The following is a 26,539-nucleotide window of genomic DNA, read 5'->3' on the forward strand; positions in this document are numbered from 1 at the left end:
CTTCCCCACTTCTCTGGGCGTTCCTTCCGGATCGTTAGCGCGTACCGCTCCTCATTCTCGCGCCTTATCTTCTCCCCCTCTCCCCTCACTGCGTATTAATGCTCTACCGTAGCGCTCCGCGGTCGCCATGCAGAACAACTACAAGGAGCACCTCTATAAGATCCTGGTAATAGGGGACTTGGGGGTGGGGAAGACTAGCATCATCAAACGCTATGTTCACCAGAACTTCAGCCCCAACTACCGGGCCACGATAGGAGTGGACTTCGCCCTGAAGGTCCTTAACTGGGACCAAGAGACTGTTCGGCTACAGTTATGGGACATAGCAGGTAGGAGACTCATTACGCGTGACTAATCAAATGGGAACACAGGCAGGCCCGTTTTGATGTTATGGTATTTGGCCACTTGACGTTCCAGCGTAAGCCGCAGGTAGGGAACTGTAGTGGTCTCAGGTCGGCGGTTCCGTTCACTACATACTAGTTTCTTTGGAGTGGTCATTAGACTATCAAAATGATTGGACTTGTATACCGACGGCCACGTACAGTATCATAGGCCAACGATTCTGTTCGTGTGCAAATGTTGGGAAGCGTGGACAGTAAGGCCTATACACATACGGTGTTCATCGAACCTCAAGTAAGTGTTGGTTATTGGAGAAATTCCTCTGACTCTCCCTGGCCTGCTGCGCGCGCTCTCCATCTCCAGTCCCATGCGCTCTGGCCTATACAGCCGGGGCGCACGCCCGCATGTACAGTCATGTGTCTAGCACTCGTGAGGGAGATTTGGGGCTCAGAATGGGCTTATTGTGAATAAGAACCGACAGGATTCTTCTGGGATCAGGAATGCCGTCTCCACCTTCTGCTGTGCAGCCTTTTGTATTCAGATGGCTTAATGCATTGCTTCATTTGGGTACATTTAGATGGATATTGTGTACAGTTTTCTCATATCCGTTATTTAAATGGTTGTATTCCTTAATGAGACATTATTGCAACGTCCCAGTCTTAAGTGTGGCCTTATATGGCCTATGCTAAGAGGTCTCAACCTTCCTGGTACAGGGGTTTTGACTGTTCACCCTGCCACTACATGATCAGAACCATTCAACGTTTTGGAATAAAACCGAAACTAGCAGCATTCTGTGCACCAACAAAAAAAAGTTGAGCCAGGAGAACTCATGTTGAAGTGGTCAACTTAAATTGAAAATAGGAGTGTGTCATGTGGATGGTTGCTCAGCTGATACTGTCAGTTGGTAGGCAGCTGATGTTAATTCAGACTGGAGTTTCTGCCTGGCCTGAACTAGCCTTGCTCCAATAATCATGCCCTGGTAGAATGTCACACCTAGGCCCGATCCCAGATGTACCTGTAGTCTAGACCCTATGTCCTATGGACTTGTGGAGATCTGAGTGTATTTGACAGGTGGAAGATTCAGCAATTGCTTTTACAACTCAAATCCACTCAATCATTTGTAGGGCTCTAGACAGTGGAAACATTATCCAGTTGTCTTGAGTAATAGTAAAGATACTTCAATAGAAAATGACCCCAGTGAAAGTAACCCAGTAAAATACTACTTGAGAAAGTATTAAACATACTTAAGATATATGTAGTCTTTTCAAATTCCTTATATTAAGCAAATCAATGGTATATTGTAAAATAAATAATTGCGGATAACCAGAGGCTCCAAACACTGTGTGTTTAGTGAGTCCGCCAGATCAGAAGCGGTAGGGATGACCAGGGATGTTCTCTTGATAAGTGTGAATTAGACCATTTTCCTGTCCTGCTCAGGATTCACAATGTAACGATGATGTATGCAGTAAAAAGTAGATTATTTTCTTTAGGAATGTACAAAAGCAAAAGTTGTCAAAAACATAAATAGAACAGTAATGTACCTCAAACTACATCTTGAATGTCAGCATTCACATTTCAAGACGTAACATGCAAACATATCTTAACTTGATTGGTGACATGCAAACATATCTTAACTTGATTGGTGACGTGCAAACATATCTTAACTTGATTGGTGACGTGCAAACATATCTTAACTTGATTGGTGACGTGCAAACATATCTTAACTTGATTGGTGACGTGCAAACATATCTTAACTTGATTGGTGACGTGCAAACATATCTTAACTTGATTGGTGATGTGCAAACATATCTTAACTTGATTGGTGACATGCAAAACATATCTTAACTTGATTGGTGACGTGCAAACATATCTTAACTTGATTGGTGACATGCAAAACATATCTTAACTTGATTGGTGACGTGCAAAACATTTTTGGACGATGTCAACAATGAAACTAATGAAACCAATACCGCAATATAGTTTTGGGGTGGCGTTTTCCTTTAAGTAGTACTTTAAAGTATTTTTTATAAAGTACTTTACACCACTGGATCTAGGGGGGGCATTTGGGATTGGACCCTATCAAAGACTATGGCATTGAACAAACTGGTAAACAGCTTTGATAATGACTAGAAGTCAGTGATAATGTCTGAACACACTGGTAAACAGCTTTGATAATGACTAGAAGTCAGTGATAATGTCTTAACACACTGGTAAACAGCTTTGATAATGACTATAGAAGTCAGTGATAATGCCTGAACACACTGGTAAACAGCTTTGATAATGACTGGAAGTCAGGGATAATGTCTGAACACACTGGTAAACAGCTTTGATAATGACTATAGAAGTCAGTGATAATGCCTGAACACACTGGTAAACAGCTTTGATAATGACTATAGAAGTCAGTGATAATGTCTGAACACACTGGTAAACAGCTTTGATAATGACTAGAAGTCAGGGATAATGTCTGAACACACTGGTAAACAGCTTTGATAATGACTAGAAGTCAGGGATAATGCCTGAACACACTGGTAAACAGCTTTGATAATGACTATAGAAGTCAGGGATAATGTCTGAACACACTGGTAAACAGCTTTGATAATGACTAGAAGTCAGGGATAATGTCTGAACACTGGTAAACAGCTTTGATAATGACTAGAAGTCAGTGATAATGCCTGAACACACTGGTAAACAGCTTTGATAATGACTAGAAGTCAGGATAATGTCTGAACACACTGGTAAACAGCTTTGATAATGACTATATAAGTCAGTGATAATGTCTGAACACACTGGTAAACAGCTTTGATAATGACTAGAAGTCAGGGATAATGTCTGAACACACTGGTAAACAGCTTTGATAATGACTAGAAGTCAGTGATAATGTCTGAACACACTGGTAAACAGCTTTGATAATGACTAGAAGTCAGGGATAATGTCTGAACACACTGGTAAACAGCTTTGATAATGACTGGAAGTCAGGGATAATGTCTGAACACACTGGTAAACAGCTTTGATAATGACTGGAAGTCAGGGATAATGTCTGAACACACTGGTAAACAGCTTTGATAATGACTATAGAAGTCAGTGATGGGAGAGGGAGTCGGAGTAAAACATTCCACGTGTACTTATTACACTGTTGTTAGCAGAGGAATTTACACACACGATACGACGATCTTTCTCGCTCTCTCTCTCTGGTGGTAACTATCTGTCCCTCACGCACTCCCCCTTTCTCTCCCTCCCCTCTCCCTCTATCTCTATAATAATAGTTGTCTGTGTGAAATTCCTCATCAGACTCCTTTGTCATGTTAGTTGTGCTGTCTTTGGAAAAACCATTACTATAGGTGCCCCGCATATTGACTCTGTAACGGTACCCCCTGTATATAGCCTCCACATTGACTCTGTACCGATAGACCCTGTATATAGCCTAGTCAGCCACCAATTGTGCAAGTTCTCCCACTTAAAAAATATGAGGGAGGTCTATAATTTTCATCATAGGTACACTTCAACTATGACAGACAAAATGAGAAAAAAAAATCCAGAAAATCACATTGTAGGATTTTTAATGAATTTATTTGCAAATTATGGTGGAAAATAAGTATTTGGTCAATAACAAAAGTTTATCTCAATACTTTGTTATATACCCTTTGTTGGCAATGACAGAGGTCAAACGTTTTATGTAAGTCTTCACAAGGTTTTCACACACTATTGCTGGTATTTTGGCCCATTCCTCCATGTAGATCTCCTCTAGAGCAGTGATGTTTTGGGGCTGTTGCTGGGCAACACGGACTTTCAACTCCCTCCAAAGATGTTCTATGGGGTTGAGATCTGAAGACTGGCTAGGCCACTCCAGGACCTTGAAATGCTTCTTACGAAGCCACTCCTTCGTTGCCCGGGCGGTGTGTTTGGGATCATTGTCATGCTGAAAGATCCAGCCACGTTTCATCTTCAATGCCCTTGCTGATGGAAGGAGGTTTTCACTCAAAATCTCACGATACATGGCCCCATTCATTTTTTCCTTTACATGGATCAGTCGTCCTGGTCCCTTTGCAGAAAAACAGCCCCAAAGCATGATGTTTCCACCCCCATGCTTCACAGTAGGTATGGTGTTCTTTGGATGCAACTCAGCATTCTTTGTCCTCCAAACACGACGAGTTGAGTTTTTACCAAAAAGTTCTACTTTGGGTTCATCTGACCATATGACATTCTCCCAATCTTCTTCTGGATCATCCAAATGCTCTCTAGCAAACTTCAGACGGGCCTCGACATGTACTAGCTTAAGCAGGGGGACACGTCTGGCACTGCAGGATTTGAGTCCCTGGCGGTGTAGTATGTTACTGATGGTAGGCTTTGTTACTTTGGTCCCAGCTCTCTGCAGGTCATTCACTAGGTCCCCCTGTATATAGCCTCCACATTGACTCTGTACCGGTAGACCCTGTATATAGCCTCCACATTGACTCTGTACCGGTAGACCCTGTATATAGCCTCCACATTGACTCTGTACCGATACCCCCTGTATATAGCCTCCACATTGACTCTGTACCGGTACCCCCTGTATATAGCCTCCACATTGACTCTGTACACCCTGTATATAGCCTCCACATTGACTCTGTACCGGTACCCCCTGTATATAGCCTCCACATTGACTCTGTACCGGTACCCCCTGTATATAGCCTCCACATTGACTCTGTACTGGTAGACCCTGTATATAGCCTCCACATTGACTCTGTACCGGTACCCTCTGTAAATAGCCTCCACATTGACTCTGTACTGGTAGACCCTGTATATAGCCTCCACATTGACTCTGTACCGGTAGACCCTGTATATAGCCTCCACATTGACTCTGTACCGATACCCCCTGTATATAGCCTCCACATTGACTCTGTACTGGTAGACCCTGTATATAGCCTCCACATTGACTCTGTACTGGTAGACCCTGTATATAGCCTCCACATTGACTCTGTACTGGTACCCCCTGTATATAGCCTCCACATTGACTCTGTACTGGTAGACCCTGTATATAGCCTTCACATTGACTCTGTACTGGTAGACCCTGTATATAGCCTCCACATTGACTCTGTACCGGTAGACCCTGTATATAGCCTCCACATTGACTCTGTACCGATACCCCCTGTATATAGCCTCCACATTGACTCTGTACCGGTACCCCCTGTATATAGCCTCAACATTGACTCTGTACCCCCTGTATATAGCCTCAACATTGACTCTGTACCCCCTGTATATAGCCTCCACATTGACTCTGTACCGGTACCCCCTGTATATACCCTCCACATTGACTCTGTACTGGTAGACCCTGTATATAGCCTCCACATTGACTCTGTACCGGTACCCTCTGTAAATAGCCTCCACATTGACTCTGTACTGGTAGACCCTGTATATAGCCTCCACATTGACTCTGTACCGGTAGACCCTGTATATAGCCTCCACATTGACTCTGTACCGATACCCCCTGTATATAGCCTCCACATTGACTCTGTACTGGTAGACCCTGTATATAGCCTCCACATTGACTCTGTACTGGTAGACCCTGTACATAGCCTCCACATTGACGCTGTACTGGTAGACCCTGTATATAGCCTCCACATTGACTCTGTACTGGTACCCCCTGTATATAGCCTCCACATTGACTCTGTACTGGTAGACCCTGTATATAGCCTCCACACTGACTCTGTACATTAACACCCTGTATATAGCCTCCACACTGACTCTGTACCGTAACACCCTGTATATAACCTCCACACTGACTCTGTACCGTAACAACCTGTATATAGCCTCCACACTGACTCTCTACCGTAACACCCTGTATATAGCCTCCACATTGACTCTGTACTGGTAGACCCTGTATATAGCCTCCACACTGACTCTGTACCGTAACACCCTGTATATAGCCTCCACACTGACTCTGTACCGTAATACCCTGTATATAGCCTCCACACTGACTCTGTACCGTAACACCCTGTATATAGCCTCCACATTGACTCTGTACCGTAATACCCTGTATATAGCCTCCACACTGACTCTGTACCGTAACACCCTGTATATAGCCTCCACACTGACTCTGTACCTTAACACCCTGTATATAGCCTCCACACTGACTCTCTACCGTAACATCCTGTATATAGCCTCCACATTGACTCTACTGGTAGACCCTGTATATAGCCTCCACACTGACTCTGTACCGTAACACCCTGTATATAGCTTCCACACTGACTCTGTACCGTAACACCCTGTATTTAGCCTCCACACTGACTCTGTACCGTAACACCCTGTATATAGCCTCCACATTGATGCTACTGGTAGACCCTGTATATAGCCTCCACACTGACTCTGTACCTTAACACCCTGTATATAGCCTCCACACTGACTCTGTACTGGTAGACCCTGTATATAGCCTCCACATTGACTCTGTACCGTAATACCCTGTATATAGCCTCCACACTGACTCTGTACTGGTAGACCCTGTATATAGCCTCCACATTGACTCTGTACCGTAATACCCTGTATATAGCCTCCACACTGACTCTGTACCGTAACACCATGTATATAGCCTCCACACTGACTCTGTACCGTAACACCATGTATATAGCCTCCACATTGACTCTGTACTGGTAGACCCTGTATATAGCCTCCACATTGACTCTGTACCGTAACACCATGTATATAGCCTCCACACTGACTCTGTACCGTAATACCCTGTATATAGCCTCCACACTGACTCTGTACCGTAACACCATGTATATAGCCTCCACATTGACTCTGTACCGTAACACCATGTATATAGCCTCCACACTGACTCTGTACCGTATATATATAGCCTCCACATTGACTCTGTACCGTAATACCCTGTATATAGCCTCCACACTGACTCTGTACCGTAACACCATGTATATAGCCTCCACACTGACTCTGTACCGTAACACCATGTATATAGCCTCCACACTGACTCTGTACCGTAATACCCTGTATATAGCCTCCACACTGACTCTGTACCGTAACACCATGTATATAGCCTCCACACTGACTCTGTACCGTAACACCATGTATATAGCCTCCACACTGACTCTGTACCGTAACACCATGTATATAGCCTCCACACTGACTCTGTACCGTAATACCCTGTATATAGCCTCCACACTGACTCTGTACCGTAACACCATGTATATAGCCTCCACACTGACTCTGTACCGTAACACCATGTATATAGCCTCCACACTGACTCTGTACCGTAACACCATGTATATAGCCTCCACACTGACTCTCTACCGTAACACCATGTATATAGCCTCCACACTGACTCTGTACCGTAACACCATGTATATAGCCTCCACACTGACTCTGTACCGTAACACCATGTATATAGCCTCCACACTGACTCTGTACCGTAACACCATGTATATAGCCTCCACACTGACTCTGTACCGTAACACCATGTATATAGCCTCCACACTGACTCTCTACCGTAACACCATGTATATAGCCTCCACACTGACTCTGTACCGTAATACCCTGTATATAGCCTCCACACTGACTCTGTACCGTAACACCATGTATATAGCCTCCACACTGACTCTGTACCGTAATACCCTGTATATAGCCTCCACACTGACTCTGTACCGTAACACCATGTATATAGCCTCCCACATTGACTCTGTACCGTAACACCATGTATATAGCCTCCACACTGACTCTGTACCGTAACACCATGTATATAGCCTCCACACTGACTCTGTACCGTAACACCATGTATATAGCCTCCACACTGACTCTGTACCGTAACACCATGTATATAGCCTCCACACTGACTCTGTACCGTAACACCATGTATATAGCCTCCACACTGACTCTGTACCGTAACACCATGTATATAGCCTCCACACTGACTCTGTACCGTAACACCATGTATATAGCCTCCACACTGACTCTGTACCGTAATACCCTGTATATAGCCTCCACACTGACTCTGTACCGTAACACCATGTATATAGCCTCCACACTGACTCTGTACCGTAACACCATGTATATAGCCTCCACACTGACTCTGTACCGTAACACCATGTATATAGCCTCCACACTGACTCTCTACCGTAACACCATGTATATAGCCTCCACACTGACTCTGTACCGTAATACCCTGTATATAGCCTCCACACTGACTCTGTACCGTAACACCATGTATATAGCCTCCACACTGACTCTGTACCGTAATACCCTGTATATAGCCTCCACACTGACTCTGTACCGTAACACCATGTATATAGCCTCCACATTGACTCTGTACCGTAACACCATGTATATAGCCTCCACACTGACTCTGTACCGTAACACCATGTATATAGCCTCCACACTGACTCTGTACCGTAACACCATGTATATAGCCTCCACACTGACTCTGTACCGTAACACCATGTATATAGCCTCCACACTGACTCTCTACCGTAACACCATGTATATAGCCTCCACACTGACTCTGTACCGTAACACCATGTATATAGCCTCCACACTGACTCTGTACCGTAACACCATGTATATAGCCTCCACACTGACTCTGTACCGTAACACCATGTATATAGCCTCCACACTGACTCTGTACCGTAACACCATGTATATAGCCTCCACACTGACTCTGTACCGTAACACCATGTATATAGCCTCCACACTGACTCTGTACCGTAACACCATGTATATAGCCTCCACACTGACTCTGTACCGTAACACCATGTATATAGCCTCCACACTGACTCTGTACCGTAACACCCTGTATATAGCCTCCACATTGACTCTGTACCGTAATACCCTGTATATAGCCTCCACACTGACTCTGTACCGTAACACCATGTATATAGCCTCCACACTGACTCTGTACCGTAACACCCTGTATATAGCCTCCACACTGACTCTGTACCGTAACACCATGTATATAGCCTCCACACTGACTCTGTACCGTAACACCATGTATATAGCCTCCACACTGACTCTGTACCGTAACACCATGTATATAGCCTCCACATTGACTCTGTACCTTAACACCCTGTATATAGCCTCCACACTGACTCTGTACCGTAACACCATGTATATAGCCTCCACACTGACTCTGTACCGTAACACCATGTATATAGCCTCCACATTGACTCTGTACCGTAACACCATGTATATAGCCTCCACACTGACTCTGTACCGTAATACCCTGTATATAGCCTCCACACTGACTCTGTACCGTAACACCATGTATATAGCCTCCACACTGACTCTGTACCGTAATACCCTGTATATAGCCTCCACACTGACTCTGTACCGTAACACCATGTATATAGCCCTGCTACCGTTATTTTACTGTTGCTCTTTAATTATTTATTACTTTTATTTCCTTTTTTTTGTTGGTATTGTTCTTTAAACTGTATTGTTGGTTAAGGGCTTGTAAGTAAGCATTTCACCTGTTGTATTCGGTGCAGGTGACAAATAACATTTGATTTGATCTGTGTGTGGCGTGAGATGTACCCTGTTGGTTCACCTTGTCGTATTTTACCGGGAATGGTTTAGGAATCCCCGACTGTGACCAGGACTGTGTAGTGGTCTCTTTGCCCTGAGGCAATAGACTGTGACCAGGACTGTGCAGTGATCTCTTTGCCCTGAGGCAATAGGTAACTTTCATCTCAGTGGTGTTACCAGGGCTTACAATATGGTATTAGGGTCAGGGATGGTGTGGCAACATGACAAGCATGTTCTATCACAAGGCCATGGTGTACCGTCTACTAATCAAATTCAAATCAAATTTATTTATATAGCCCTTCGTACATCAGCTGATATCTCAAAGTGCTGTACAGAAACCCAGCCTAAAACCCCAAACAGCAAACAATGCAGGTGTAAAAGCACGGTGGCTAGGAAAAACTCCCTAGAAAGGCCAAAACCTAGGAAGAAACCTAGAGAGGAACCAGGCTATGTGGGGTGGCCAGTCCTCTTCTGGCTGTGCCGGGTAGAGATTATAACAGAACATGACCAAGATGTTCAAATGTTCATAAATGACCAGCATGGTCGAATAATAATAAGGCAGAACAGTTTGTGTGTGTCACACAGTGTGTGTGTGTCAGGTCAGGAGGGCTTTGGAAACATGACGAGGGTCTACTACTACTGTCAGTACTAACCAACAACACTGTGTGTGTGTCAGGTCAGGAGGGCTTTGGGAACATGACGAGGGTCTACTACTACTGTCAGTACTAACCAACAACACTGTGTGTGTGTGTGTGTGTGTGTGTGTGTGTGTGTGTGTGTGTGTGTGTGTGTGTGTGTGTGTGTGTGTCAGGTCAGGAGGGCTTTGGAAACATGACGAGGGTCTACTACTACTGTCAGTACTAACCAACAACACTGTGTGTGTGTCAGGTCAGGAGGGCTTTGGGAACATGACGAGGGTCTACTACTACTGTCAGTACTAACCAACAACACTGTGTGTGTGTGTCAGGTCAGGAGGGCTTTGGAAACATGACGAGGGTCTACTACTACTGTCAGTACTAACCAACAACACTGTGTGTGTGTGTGTGTGTCAGGTCAGGAGGGCTTTGGGAACATGACGAGGGTCTACTACTACTGTCAGTACTAACCAACAACACTGTGTGTGTGTGTGTGTGTGTGTGTGTGTGTCAGGTCAGGAGGGCTTTGGGAACATGACGAGGGTCTACTACTACTGTCAGTACTAACCAACAACACTGTGTGTGTGTCAGGTCAGGAGGGCTTTGGGAACATGACGAGGGTCTACTACTACTGTCAGTACTAACCAACAACACTGTGTGTGTGTGTGTGTGTGTGTGTGTCAGGTCAGGAGGGCTTTGGAAACATGACGAGGGTCTACTACTACTGTCAGTACTAACCAACAACACTGTGTGTGTGTCAGGTCAGGAGAGCTTTGGAAACATGACGAGGGTCTACTACTACTGTCAGTACTAACCAACAACACTGTGTGTGTGTGTGTGTGTGTGTGTGTCAGGTCAGGAGGGCTTTGGAAACATGACGAGGGTCTACTACTACTGTCAGTACTAACCAACAACACTGTGTGTGTGTCAGGTCAGGAGGGCTTTGGAAACATGACGAGGGTCTTCTACTACTGTCAGTACTAACCAACAACACTGTGTGTGTGTGTGTGTGTGTGTGTGTGTGTGTGTCAGGTCAGGAGGGATTTGGAAACATGACGAGGGTCTACTACTACTGTCAGTACTAACCAACAACACTGTGTGTGTGTCAGGTCAGGAGGGCTTTGGAAACATGACGAGGGTCTTCTACTACTGTCAGTACTAACCAACAACACTGTGTGTGTGTGTGTGTGTCAGGTCAGGAGGGCTTTGGAAACATGACGAGGGTCTACTACTACTGTCAGTACTAACCAACAACACTGTGTGTGTGTGTCAGGTCAGGAGGGCTTTGGGAACATGACGAGGGTCTACTACTACTGTCAGTACTAACCAACAACACTGTGTGTGTGTCAGGTCAGGAGAGCTTTGGGAACATGACGAGGGTCTACTACTACTGTCAGTACTAACCAACAACACTGTGTGTGTGTCAGGTCAGGAGGGCTTTGGGAACATGACGAGGGTCTACTACTACTGTCAGTACTAACCAACAACACTATGTGTGTGTGTGTGTGTGTGTGTGTGTGTGTGTGTGTCAGGTCAGGAGCGTTTTGGGAACATGACGAGGGTCTACTACCGTGAAGCCATGGGGGCGTTCATCGTTTTTGACATGACGCGGCCGTCCTCCTTCGAGGCTGTCACCAAGTGGAAGGAGGACCTGGACTCTAAACTCACACTGGCCAATGGGAAAAATGTGGCCGCTGTGCTATTGGCTAATAAGTGCGACCAGGGGCGGGACGTGCTGACCAACAACGGGATCCAGATGGAGAAGTTCTGTCAGGAGAATGGCTTTGTGGGATGGTACGAGACCTCTGCCAAGGTGAGAATACGCATCCGCACACACACGCAATCACACACACAAAGAAGTAGTTTCATGAAAACTTCTTATCACACCTACACACACTGGCACACACACTCACCTTCCACAGCTGTGGAGTTTCACAGATGAACGAAAAGTGAGCGCAGTCTGTTGGATCAAAGTCAAAACACAGACAGACACACTCGCTCAGACACACTCGCACACGCGCACACACACACACAACTCTCCTATCCTGACAACTCGTGTGCCAGTGGAGCTCAAAATTCTGTGAGTCAGAAGAAGGTGAAAGGTCGTTACCGTGGTTTACCAGATTTATGAGGTGCCTTTCATGCTGAAAAGTTGTACATGTCCAGACGTTAGTTCAACATATACTTTCACCTTTCCAGTGGGATTGATGAATGGGAGAGGGAGAAGCCATTAGTAAGGGAACTACTCCTTGGAATGGAATGTAGTCTTCAGTCTCTTCACTCAAAAACAAGAGAGAGTGATTTAGCGTTGTTTTGAGAGTGATGTAGAGTTGTTTAGAGAGTGGTGTAGAGAGTGGTGTAGAGAGTGGTGAAGAGAGTGATTTAGCGTTGTTTAGAGAGTGATGTAGGGTTGTTTAGAGAGTGGTGTAGAGAGTGATGTAGAGAGTTGTTTAGAGAGTGATGTAGAGTTGTTTAGAGAGTGATGTAGTGCGTTGTTTAGAGAGTGATGTAGAGTTGTTTAGAGAGTGATGTAGAGTGGTGTAGAGAGTGATGTAGAGCGTTGTTTAGAGAGTGGTGTAGAGAGTGGTGTAGAGAGTGGTGTAGAGAGTGGTGTAGAGCGTTGTTTAGAGAGTGATGTAGAGTTGTTTAGAGAGTGGTGTAGAGAGTGATGTAGAGCGTTGTTTAGAGAGTGATGTAGAGAGCGTTGTTTAGAGAGTGATGTAGAGAGTGGTGTAGAGAGTGGTGTAGAGTTGTTTAGAGAGTGGTGTAGAGAGTGGTGTAGAGAGTGGTGTAGAGCGTTGTTTAGAGAGTGATGTAGAGTTGTTTAGAGAGTGATGTAGAGAGTGATGTAGAGAGTGGTGTAGAGAGTGGTGTAGAGTTGTTTAGAGAGTGGTGTAGAGAGTGGTGTAGAGAGTGGTGTAGAGCGTTGTTTAGAGAGTGATGTAGAGTTGTTTAGAGAGTGATGTAGAGCGTTGTTTAGAGAGTGATGTAGAGAGTGATGTAGAGAGTGATGTAGAGAGTGGTGTAGAGAGTGGTGTAGAGAGTGGTGTAGAGAGTGATGTAGAGTTGTTTAGAGAGTGGTGTAGAGAGTGGTGTAGAGAGTGGTGTAGAGAGTGGTGTAGAGTTGTTTAGAGAGTGGTGTAGAGAGTGGTGTAGAGAGTGGTGTAGAGAGTGATGTAGAGCGTTGTTTAGAGAGTGATGTAGAGTTGTTTAGAGAGTGATGTAGAGCGTTGTTTAGAGAGTGATGTAGAGTTGTTTAGAGAGTGGTGTAGAGTGGTGTAGAGAGTGGTGAAGAGACTGATGTAGAGAGTGGTGTAGAGAGTGATTTAGAGAGTGGTGTAGAGAGTGATTTAGAGAGTGGTGTAGAGAGTGGTGTAGAGAGTGATTTAGAGAGTGATATAGAGAGTGGTGTAGAGAGTGGTGTAGAGAGTGATGTAGAGCGTTGTTTAGAGAGTGATGTAGAGTTGTTTAGAGAGTGGTGTAGAGAGCGGTGTAGAGAGTTGTTTAGAGAGTGATGTACAGAGTGTTGAAGAGTTGTGTAGGGAGTGATGTAGAGAGTGATACAGAAAGATGTAGAGAGTGGTGTAGAGAGTTGTTTAAAGAGTTGTTTAGAGAGATATGTTGAGAGTTGTTTAGCGTGACATTTAGAGAGTGATGTAGAGAGTTGTTTAGAGAGTGATGTAGAGAGTTGTTTAGAGAGTGATGTAGAGAGTAGTTTAGCGAGACATTTAGAGAGTGATGTAGAGAGTGTTTTAGAGAGTTGTTTAGCGAGACATTTAGAGAGTGATGTAGAGAGTTGTTTAGAGAGTGATGTAGAGAGTTGTTTAGAGGGTGATGTAGAGAGTTGTTTAGCGAGACATTTAGAGAGTGATGTAGAGAGTTGTTTAGAGAGTGATGTAGAGAGTTGTTTAGAGAGTGATGTAGAGAGTTGTGTAGAGAGTTGTTTAGAGAGTGACGTAGAGAGTTGTTTAGAGAGTGATGTAGAGAGTTGTTTAGAGAGTGATGTAGAGAGTTGTTTAGAGAGTGATGTAGAGAGTTGTTTAGAGAGTGATGTAGAGAGTTGTTTAGAGAGTGATGTAGAGTTGTTTAGAGAGTGATGTAGAGAGTTGTTTAGAGAGTGATGTAGAGAGTGGTGTAGAGCGTTGTTTAGAGAGTGATGTAGAGAGTGATGTAGAGAGTGATGTAGAGAGTGGTGTAGAGAGTGGTGTAGAGAGTGATGTAGAGTTGTTTAGAGAGTGGTGTAGAGAGTGGTGTAGAGAGTGGTGTAGAGTTGTTTAGAGAGTGGTGTAGAGAGTGGTGTAGAGAGTGGTGTAGAGAGTGATGTAGAGCGTTGTTTAGAGAGTGATGTAGAGCGTTGTTTAGAGAGTGATGTAGAGTTGTTTAGAGAGTGGTGTAGAGTGGTGTAGAGAGTGGTGAAGAGACTGATGTAGAGAGTGGTGTAGAGAGTGATTTAGAGAGTGGTGTAGAGAGTGATTTAGAGAGTGATATAGAGAGTGGTGTAGAGAGTGATTTAGAGAGTGATATAGAGAGTGGTGTAGAGAGTGGTGTAGAGAGTGATGTAGAGCGTTGTTTAGAGAGTGATGTAGAGTTGTTTAGAGAGTGGTGTAGAGAGCGGTGTAGAGAGTTGTTTAGAGAGTGATGTACAGAGTGTTGAAGAGTTGTGTAGGGAGTGATGTAGAGAGTGATACAGAAAGATGTAGAGAGTGGTGTAGAGAGTTGTTTAAAGAGTTGTTTAGAGAGATTACAGAGATATGTTGAGAGTTGTTTAGCGTGACATTTAGAGAGTGATGTAGAGAGTTGTTTAGAGAGTGATGTAGAGAGTTGTTTAGAGAGTGATGTAGAGAGTAGTTTAGCGAGACATTTAGAGAGTGATGTAGAGAGTGTTGTAGAGAGTTGTTTAGAGGGTGATGTAGAGAGTTGTTTAGCGAGACATTTAGAGAGTGATGTAGAGAGTTGTTTAGAGAGTGATGTAGAGAGTTGTTTAGAGAGTGATGTAGAGAGTTGTGTAGAGAGTTGTTTAGAGAGTGATGTAGAGAGTTGTTTAGAGAGTGATGTAGAGAGTTGTTTAGAGAGTGATGTAGAGAGTTGTTTAGAGAGTGATGTAGAGAGTTGTTTAGAGTGATGTAGAGAGTTGTTTAGAGAGTGATGTAGAGAGTGATGTAGAGAGTTGTTTAGAGAGTGATGTAGAGAGTTGTTTAGAGAGTGATGTAGAGAGTTGTTTAGAGAGTGATGTAGAGAGTTGTTTAGAGAGTGATGTAGAGAGTTGTTTAGAGAGTGATGTAGAGAGTTGTTTAGACAGTGATGTAGAGAGTTGTTTAGAGAGTGATGTAGAGAGTTGTTTAGAGAGTGATGTAGAGAGTTGTTTAGAGAGTGATGTAGAGAGTTGTTTAGAGAGTGATGTAGAGAGTTGTTTAGAGAGTGATGTAGAGAGTTGTTTAGCGTGACATTTAGAGAGTGTTGTAAATAGTAGTGGTGTAAATAGTAGAGTAGTGTAGAGAATAGAGAGTGGTGTAGAGAATAGTAGAGTGGTGTAGAGAATAGAGAGTGGTGTAGAGAATAGGGCGTGGTGTAGAGAGTAGACGGTGGTGTAGAGAGTAGACGGTGGTGTAGAGAGTGCTGTGGATAGTGATGTACAGAGTGGTGTAGATATTAGAGTGGTGTAGAAAATAGAGAGTGGTTGAGAGTGATAGTGGTGTATGGAGTGATGCGGTTTGTAGAGAGTGGTGTAGAGAATAGAGAGGTGTAGGGAGTGGTGTAGAGAATAGAGAGTGGTGTAGACAGTGGTAAAGAGAATAGAGAGTGGTGTAGAGAATAGGGAGTGGTGTAGACAGTGGTAAAGAGAATAGAGAGTGGTGTAGAGAGTGGTGTAGAGAATAGAGAGTGGTGTAGAGAATAGAGAGTGGTGTAGAGAGTAGACAGTGGTGTAGAGAATAGAGAGTGGTGTAGAGAGTAGACAGTGGTGTAGAGAATAGAGTGCTGTGGATAGTGATGTACAGAGTGGTGTAGATATTAGAGTGGTGTAGAAAATAGAGAGTGGTTGAGAGTGATAGTGGTGTATGGAGTGATGCGGTTTGTAGAGAGTGGTGTAGAGAATAGAGAGGTGTAGGGAGTGGTGTAGAGAATAGAGAGTGGTGTAGACAGTGGTAAAGAGAATAGAGAGTGGTGTAGAGAATAGACAGTGGTGTAGAGAGTAGACAGTGGTGTAGAGAATAGAGAGTGGTGTAGAGAGTAGACAGTGGTGTAGAGAATAGAGTGCTGTGGATAATGATGTACAGAGTGTTATAGAGAGTGGTGTAGATATTAGAGAGTGGATGAGAGTGATAGTGGTGTAGAGTAGTGTAGTGTAGAGAATAGAGAGTGGTGTATGGAGTGATGTGGATTGTAGAGAGTGGTGTAGACAGTGGTGTAGAGAATATAGTGGTGTAGATAGTAGAGAATAGAGAGTGGTGTAGAGTGGTTTAGAGAGTAGAGAGTGGTGTAGAGAATAGAGAGTGGTGTAGAGTGGTTTAGAGAGTAGGGTGCTGTAGAGAATAGAGAGTGGTGTAGAGTGGTTTAGAGAGTAGAGTGCTGTAGAGAATAGAGAGTGGTGTAGAGAGTAGAGAGTGGTGTAGTGGTGTAGAGAATAGAGAGTGGTGTAGAGAGTAGAGAGTGGTGTAGAGTGGTGTAGAGAGTAGAGAGTGGTGTAGAGTGGTTTAGAGAGTAGAGTGCTGTAGAGAATAGAGAGTGGTGTAGAGAATAGAGAGTGGTGTAGAGAGTAGAGAGTGGTGTAGAGTGGTTTAGAGAGTAGAGTGCTGTAGAGAATAGAGAGTGGTGTAGAGAGTGATAGTGATGTTGAGTGATATAGAGTGATATGTAGACGTGTTAGTGACGTAGAGAGTGATAGTGACGTAGAGAGAGATATTACTACATCCTAGTGGAAATTCAAAAAACTACTTATTTTCTCAGAAAGAGCTGTGTGTGTGTCATGTGCCTGCTATTAGATAAAGCCCCCTCTGTTACATGAACCCATTCTGAATTGAAGTGTGTTTATTTCTGTATTGTTTGTGGTGATACAAGCCTATTACAGGAGTCTACGAACAAGCTTTTGTTCTGATAATAGGTGGTGTGAATGTCACGACTTCCACTGTCGGAGGCACCTCTTCCTGTTCGGGCGGCGCTCGGCGGTCGTCGTCACCGGTCTACTAGCAGATTCCCTTTTCCTCTTCCTGTTCAGGCGGCGCTCGGCGGTCGTCGTCACCGGTCTACTAGCAGATTCCCTTTTCCTCTTCCTGTTCGGGCGGCGCTCGTCGTCACCGGTCTACTAACAGATTCCCTTTTCCTCTTCCTGTTCGGGCGGCGCTCGTCGTCACCGGTCTACTAGCAGATTCCCTTTTCCTCTTCCTGTTCGGGCGGCGCTCGTCGTCACCGGTCTACTAACATATTCCCTTTTCCTCTTCCTGTTCGGGCGGCGGTCGTCGTCACCGGTCTACTAACAGATTGCCTTTTCCTCTTCCTGTTCGGGCGGCGGTCGTCGTCACCGGTCTACTAGCAGATTCCCTTTTCCTCTTCCTGTTCGGGCGGCGCTCGTCGTCACGGTCTACTAACAGATTCCCTTTTCTGTTGGTTATGTCTTATTGGTTTCACCTGTTTCAGCTGTTTCTCGTTTGTGGTTTGGTTATGGGCTATTGTTTCTCTGTTCTGTGTTCTGGACGGTGCTGTTTCTCTGTTCTGTGTTGTGGACGGTGCTGTTTCTCTGTTCTGTGTTGTGGACGGTGTTGTTTCTCTGTTCTGTCTTGTGGACGGTGCTGTTTCTCTGTGTTGTGGACGGTGTTGTTTCTCTGTTCTGTGTTGTGGACGGTGTTGTTTCTCTGTTCTGTGTTGTGGACGGTGTTGTTTCTCTGTTCTGTGTTCTGGACGGTGCTGTTTCTCTGTTCTGTGTTGTGGACGGTGTTGTTTCTCTGTTCTGTGTTGTGGACGGTGTTGTTTCTCTGTTCTGTGTTGTGGACGGTGTTGTTTCTCTGTTCTGTGTTGTGGACGGTGCTGTTTCTCTGTTCTGTGTTGTGGACGGTGCTGTTTCTCTGTTCTGTTTTCTGTTCTGTGTTGTGGACGGTGCTGTTTCTCTGTTCTGTGTTGTGGACGGTGCTGTTTCTCTGTTCTGTGTTGTGGACGGTGCTGTTTCTCTGTTCTGTGTTGTGGACGGTGCTGTTTCTCTGTTCTGTGTTGTGGACGGTGCTGTTTCTCTGTTCTGTGTTGTGGACGGTGCTGTTTCTCTGTTCTGTCTTGTGGACGGTGCTGTTTCTCTGTGTTGTGGACGGTGCTGTTTCTCTGTTCTGTCTTGTGGACGGTGCTGTTTCTCTGTGTTGTGGACGGTGTTGTTTGTATTTTTCCGGACTGTTTGTGACCTGTTTTGGGTCGGTCATTTATTCGCCTGTTGTTTTGGCATGACCTTTTCTCACTGGAATAAATCTGTTTTTCGTTAAACCTCTGCTCTCTCGCCCTGACTCCGCACCCACCACTCCTAGTTACGTAACAGTGAACGATTATTAGAGGTCTCTCGCTCTGTGTGTATATGTGGTAATGTAAGAGGTTATTAGAGAGGAAGTCTGCTACAGACTTATGTCAAATCCTGATGAGCCCTCATGAATATTCAATATTCACCTGATTAATTCTGCTGCTCAGCTCACCAAGTGATCGGAAGAAGTGTGTGTGTCTGTGTGTGCGAGGGTGTGTGTGTGGGCGAGGGTGCGTGTGTGGGCGAGGGTGCGTGTGTGGGCGAGGGTGCGTGTGTGGGCGAGGGTGCGTGTCTGTGTGTGTGGGAGAGGGTGTGTGGGAGAGGGTGTGTGTGTGGGAGAGGGTGTGTGTGTGGGAGAGGGTGTGTGTGTGGGCGAGGGTGCGTGTGTGGGCGAGGGTGCGTGCGTGTCTGTGTGTGTGGGCGAGGGTGCGTGTCTGTGTGTGTGTGAGAGAGAGGGTGTGTGTGTGGGCGAGGGTGTGTGTGTGGGTGTGTGTGAGAGAGAGTGTGTGTGGGCGAGGGTGTGTGTGTGGGCGAGGGTGCGTGTCTGTGTGTGTGTGTGAGAGAGAGGGTGTGTGTGTGGGCGAGGGTGTGTGTGTGGGCGAGGGTGCGTGTCTGTGTGTGTGTGAGAGAGAGGGTGTGTGTGGGTGTGTGTGAGAGAGTATGTGTGGGTGTCGCTGGCGAAGCAGCTGCTGGAGGCCTGAAATATTCTAAAATCAGACGGGAGACTTTTATCCGTGTCTTAATGTTCTTCATCTCATTGACTTCTCATTAGTGATCACTGACCCTGTCCTCTACTGACTTGAACCCATAGTTCACCTCAGCCCCGAAGGCTTCATTACAGAAACACCACCATATAAACATACAGATTTATGTTTTAGTCTCATTATCAAACAGTTGCATAAACATAAATGTACCTAATCAATGTACCAACCATAAACACGTGTACCTAACCATTAAACACCAATTACCTAACCATAAACATCAATGTACCTAACCATAAACATCAATGTACCTAACCATAATCAATGTACCTAACCATAAACATCAATGTACCTAACCATAGACATAATGTACTAACCATAAACATCAATGTACCTAACCATAGACATCAATGTACCTAACCATAAACATCAATGTTATAACCATAAACATCAATGTACCTAACCATAAACAAATGTGCTAACCATAAACATCAATGTACCTAACCATAAACATCATAACCATAAACATCAATGTACCTAACCATAAACATCAATGTACCTAACCATAAACATCAATGACCTAACCATAAACATCAATGTACCTAACCATAAACATCAATGTACCTAACCATAAACATCAATGTACCTAACCATAAACATCAATGTACCTAACCATAAACATCAATGTACCTAACCAAAACATCAATGTACCTAACAAAACAACCATAAACAAATGTACCTAACCATAAACATCAATGTACCTAACCATAAACATCAATGTACCTAACCATAAACAAATGTACCTAACCATAAACACCAATGTACCTAACCATAAACACCAATGTACCTAACCATAAACATCAATGTACCTAACATAAACATCAATGTACCTAACCATAAACATCAATGTACCTAACCATAAACATCAATGTACCTAACCATAAACATCAATGTAAACCATAAACATCAATGTACCTAACCATAAACATCAATGTACCTAACCATAAACATCAATGTACCTAACCATAAACATCAATGTACCTAACCATAAACATCAATGTACCTAACCATAAACATCAATGTACCTAACCATAAACATCAATGTACCTAACCATAAACATCAATGTACCTAACCATAAACATCAATGTACCTAACCATAAACATCAATGTACCTAACCATAAACATCAATGTACCTAACCATAAACATCAATAAAACAAACATCAATGTACCTAACCATAAACATCAATGTACCTAACCATAAACATCAATGTACCTAACCATAAACATCAATGTACCTAACCATAAACATCAATGTACCTAACCATAAACATCAATGTACCTAACCATAAACACCAATGTACCTAACCATAAACATCAATGTACCTAACCATAAACATCAATGTACCTAACCATAAACATCAATGTACCTAACCATAAACATCAATGTACCTAAGCATAAACACCAATGTACCTAACCATAAACACCAATGTACCTAACCATAAACATCAATGTACCTAACCATAAACACCAATGTACCTAACCATAAACATCAATGTACCTAACCATAAACACCAATGTACCTAACCATAAACACCAATGTACCTAACCATAAACACCAATGTACCTAACCATAAACACCAATGTACCTAACCATAAACACCAATGTACCTAACCATAAACACCAATGTACCTAACCATAAACATCAATGTACCTAACCATGAACATCAATGTACCTAACCATAAACATCAATGCCTTTCTTTAAATCAATACACAAGTATATATTTTTAAACCTACATATTTAGTTAAAAGAAATTCATGTTAGCAGGCAATATTAACTAGGGAAGTTGTGTCACTTCTCTTGCGTTCAGTGCAAGCAGAGTCAGGGTATATGCAACAGTTTGGGCCGCCTGGCTCATTTCTTCCTAACAAAGACTAATTAATTTGCCAGAATTTTACATAATTATGACATAACATTGAAGGTTGTGCAATGTAACAGCAATATTTAGACTTATGGTTGCCACCCATTCGATAAAATACGGAACGGTTCTGTATTTCACTGAAAGAATAAACGTTTTGTTTTCGAGATGATAGTTTCTGGATTTGACCATATTAATGACCAAAGGCTCGTATATTTATGTGTTTATTATATTATAATTAAGTCTATGATTTGATATTTGATAGAGCAGTCTGACTGAGTGCAGCAGATACCAGCAGGTACCAGCAGGCTCGTAAGCATTCATTCAAACAGCACTTTCCTGCGTTTGCCAGCAGCTCTTCACAATGCTTGAAGCACAGCGCTTTTTATGACTTCAAGCCTATCAACTCCCGAGATTAGGCTGGCAATACTAAAGTACCTATAAGAACATCCAATAGTCAAAGGTATATGAAATACAAATGGTATAGAGAGAAATAGTCCTATAATTCCTATAATAACTACAACCTAAAACTTCTTAACTGGGAATATTGAAGACTCATGTTAAAAGGAACCACCAGCTTTCATATGTTCTCATGTTCTGAGCAAGGAACTTAAACGTAAAAAAAGCTAACATGGCACATATTGCACTTTTACTTTCTTCTCCAACACTGTGTTTTTGCATTATTTAAACCAAATTGAACATGTTTCATTATTTATTTTGAAACTAAATTGATTTTATTTATGTATTGTATTAAGTTAAAATAAAAGTGTTAATTCAGTGTTGTTATTATTACAAATATATATATAAAAATTGTCCGATTAATCGGTATCTGCATTTTTTTTGGTCCTCCAATAATCGGTAAAAAACAAAATCATAATCGGTCGACCTCTAGTTGCAATAGGTAGGAGATACAGATGAGCTTGTGAGTGTGTATGTGGGTGAGTGAGCGTGTATGTGGGTCAGTGAGTGAGTGAGTGTGTATGAGGGTGGATCTTCAACTTTTAGTTCATAGCATCAAAACGTCACACTGGCACAACTGAGGAGCCATACACTCACAGCCACAGACACACACTCACATCGACGAAAAACTACACTCATATCCAGACAGAAACATGCAGTGGTCTTGGACAGTAATTCATCACATTATTTTCCTCTCTCTCTCTCTCCCTCTCTTTCTCTTTCTCTCTCTCTTTCTTTAGGAGAATATGAATATAGATGAAGCAGCTAACTGTCTGGTGAAGCACATCATCGCCAACGAGAATGATATCCTCCAATCAGAAGTCCCTGACACCGTCTCTCCGCAATTAAACTCTGTCAGGGGTGGGACCTGCTCCTCCTGTTTCAAATCATAGAACACCACCACCACCACTACACACCACCATCACTACACACCACCACCATCACTACACACCACCACCATCACTACACACAACACCATCACTACACACAACACCATCACTACACACCACCACCATCACTACACACCACCATCATCACTACACACCACCATCATCACTACACACCACCACCATAACTACACACCACCACCATCACTACACACCACCACCATCACTACACACCACCACCATCACTACACACCACCACCATCACTACACACCACCACCATCACTACACACACCACCATCACTGCACACAACCACTACACATCAACACCATCACTACACACAACACCATCATTGCACACCACCATCACTACACACCACCATCACTACACACCACCATCACTACACACCACCATCACTACACACCAACATCACTACACACACCACCATCACTGCACACAACCACTGCACACAACCACTACACACAACACCATCTCTACACACAACACCATCATTGCACACCACCATCACTACACACCACCACTACACACCACCATCACTACACACCACCACTACACACCACCATCACTACACACCACCACTACACACCACCATCACTACACACCACCATCACTACACACCACCATCACTACACACCAACATCACTACACACCACCATCACTACACACACCACCATCACTACACACACCACCATCACTGCACACAACCACTACACACCACCACCATCACTACACACCACCACCATCACTACACACACCACCATCACTACACACCACCACCATCACTACACACCACCACCATCACTACACACCACCATCACTACACACCACCATCACTACACACCACCATCACTACACACCATCATCACTACACAGCATCATCACTACACACCATCATCACTACACACCACCATCATCACTACACACCACCACCATCATTACACACCACCATCACTACACACCACCACCATCAATACACACCACCACCATCACTACACACCACCACCATCACTACACACCACCACCATCACTACACACTCCTCCTCCACCACCACCACCACCTCAGAGACTAAGGTGCAGATAGTCACTGAGGTGAAAATAGTCTTTAAAGTGCAGATAGTGTGTATGTGTCACAGGAGGTTGGTGGCAGCTGTATTTGGGGACGACTGGCTCTTAGTAATGGCTGTAACAAAATAAATGGAATGGTTTTCATGTGTTTGATACCATTCCATTCCAGCCATCCTCGCCTCAACAGCCTCCTGTGGTTTGTGTTCGCTGTGTGTGTGTTTTTGTGTTTATTTATGCCTTTGGGATTTTATCAGAGACAAGGTCACCCTCATGGCGACTCAGAGCCTTGTTGCCGTCTCCGTAACCATGGAGACAGAGCTAACGAAGACACACTCCGCAGGTACTTCTGTTAAACGATTCACCCCATACATCCGTCCTTCAGTCTCTCTTTATTTATCTCTCCCTCTATCCATCACCTCTTCCCCTGCATCTCTGTTTCACTCTCTGTTGTCTCTTTTTCCCTGACTACAACTCCCATGATTCCCACATTGAACCAATCACATTTAGAAGGCTTTACCACAGAGTCTGTAACACAGTACAGTACTTCCAGACCACTCCAGTATTTCACAGTACAGTACTTCCTTGCCAGTCCACTCTGTCCATTCCAGCATGGCACACGACAGTGGGCTTCAGACACATGCTCTGTTTAATATTGTTGAATAATCTGGGTTTATTCATTATGGTACTGGTGTTATGTTAATGATATATTATGTTCTCAGTGCATTAAAGATGACCAAGATGTTAATATATACATGGACTGTTGCTGTTGCTTTTATAATGTAGAATGTCTTGTTTTTATTTAATATTGTGTTTAAATGAACTGCAACACATCATCATGAAGTGGCAGCATACCACCCTGCATACCACTGCCGGCTTGCTTCTGAAGCTAAGCAGGGTTGGTCCTGGTCAGTTCCTGGATGGGAGACCAGATGCTGCTGGAAGTGGTGTTGGAGGGCCAGTAGGAGGCACTCTTTCCTCTGCTCTAAAAAAAATATTCCAATGCCCCAGGGCAGTGATTGGGGACACTACCCTGTGTAAGGTGCCATCTTTCAGATGGGACGTTAAATGGGTGTCCTGACTCTGAGGTCATTAAAGATCCCATGGCACTTATCGTAGGGGTGTTAACCCCTGTGGCCTGGCTAAATTCCCAAATTGGCCCTCAAACGGTCACCTAATAATCCCCAGTTTACAATTGGCTCATTCATCCCCCTCCTCTCCCCTGTAACTATTCCCCAGGTTGTTGCTGTAAATGAGAATGTGTTCTCAGTCAACTTACCTGATAAAATAACACAAAACAATGCCCACTTCAGCATCACATTTTTGTTGTATTTATCCATTTCTAATGAATGTTGTATTGTCACCATTCTGTAATATGTTGGAATATAAGATTACTACAGATATATGAACAGTACATACTTATGTATGTAGCCAGGTTGTAATAACAGATTAATATTTCCTTTTAGAGATGATACTTTGAATAAACCATAGCTTTTCAGACGACTGGGTCCCTTTTCTGTTGTGTCAACTTGAGAATCACTGTATTACAGTTTCCTGAGTGGAAATCTCTGTGTGCATGCATATTTGTCTGTGTAACGGGTCTATTAGAACAGATCTGGTTTGTTTTAGTTCCAGTGACCTTTGATTGACCTTTCAATGTGAAAGACGGTAGACTCTTCAGACAATCTGATCACTGTCCTCACAGTTCCTCTCATGTCTGAGAAAATATCAGCTCATAAACTCAGCAAAAAAAGAAACTTCCCTTCTTCAGGACCCTTCAAAGATAATTCGTAAAAATCCAAATAACTTTACAGATCTTAATTGAAAAGAGTTTAAACACTGTACCATGCTTGTTCAATGATCCATAAACAAATAATGAACATGCACCTGTGGAACGGTCGTTAAGAAACCAACAGCTTACAGACGGTGGGCAATTAAGGTCACAGTTATGACAACTTAGGACACTAAATAGGCCTTTCTACTGACTCTGAAAAACACCAGAAGAAAGATGCCCAGGGTCCCTGCTCATCTGTGTGAATGTGCCTTAGGAATGCTGCAAGGAGGCATGAGGACTGCAGATGTAGCCAGGGCAATAAATTGCAATGTCCGTACTATGAGTTGCCTAAGATAGGAGGGACAGATGATCGTCCTCGCAGTGGCAGACCACGTGTTACACCTGCACAGGATCGGTACCTCCGAACATCACACCTGCGGGACAGGAAAAGAATGGCAACAACAACTGCCCGAGTTACACCAGGAACACACAATCCCTCCATCAGTGCTCAGACTGTCCTCAATAGGCTGAGAGAGGCTGGACCTAGGGCTTGTAGGCCTGTTGTCACCGATGGAGACAAACCCACCGTCGATTAACCAGACAGCACTGGCAAAAACTGCCCTTCATTGACGAGTCGCGGATTGGTCTCCCCAGGGGTGATGGTCGATTTGCGATTATTGTTGAAAGAATGAGCGTTACACCGAGTCCTGTCCTCTGGAGAGGGATCGATTTGGAGGTGGTGTCCATCATG

The 26,539-nt window shown here is 43.9% G+C and overlaps 1 protein-coding gene and 1 pseudogene across 1 annotated transcript; one reads left to right on the forward strand and one right to left on the reverse strand.

Moving 5' to 3' along the window:
• Positions 1-26,539, reverse strand: part of LOC135573948 (uncharacterized) — a 230,215-nt pseudogene that overhangs the window by 149,576 nt on the left and 54,100 nt on the right.
• On the forward strand, positions 30-25,514 carry LOC115124172 (ras-related protein Rab-38-like). Its single transcript, XM_029653554.2, has 3 exons — positions 30-326; positions 12,005-12,285; positions 22,786-25,514. Exons 1-3 carry the CDS (start codon positions 128-130, stop codon positions 22,936-22,938), a joined length of 633 nt encoding a protein of 210 aa, XP_029509414.1. The 5' UTR covers positions 30-127; the 3' UTR covers positions 22,939-25,514.

Source organism: Oncorhynchus nerka, linkage group LG11 (genome assembly GCF_034236695.1).
Source record: "Oncorhynchus nerka isolate Pitt River linkage group LG11, Oner_Uvic_2.0, whole genome shotgun sequence".
In the NCBI taxonomy this organism is placed as follows: domain Eukaryota; kingdom Metazoa; phylum Chordata; class Actinopteri; order Salmoniformes; family Salmonidae; genus Oncorhynchus; species Oncorhynchus nerka.

Excerpts from the sequence above, each read along its gene's own strand:
- LOC115124172 (XM_029653554.2), top strand. The coding sequence starts at position 128 with ATGCAGAACAACTACAAGGAGCACCTCTATAAGATCCTGGTAATAGGG. Across the intron at positions 327-12,004 it reads ACAGTTATGGGACATAGCAG|GTCAGGAGCGTTTTGGGAAC; the intron begins GTAGGAGACTCA and ends TGTGTGTGTCAG. Across the intron at positions 12,286-22,785 it reads GGTACGAGACCTCTGCCAAG|GAGAATATGAATATAGATGA; the intron begins GTGAGAATACGC and ends CTCTTTCTTTAG.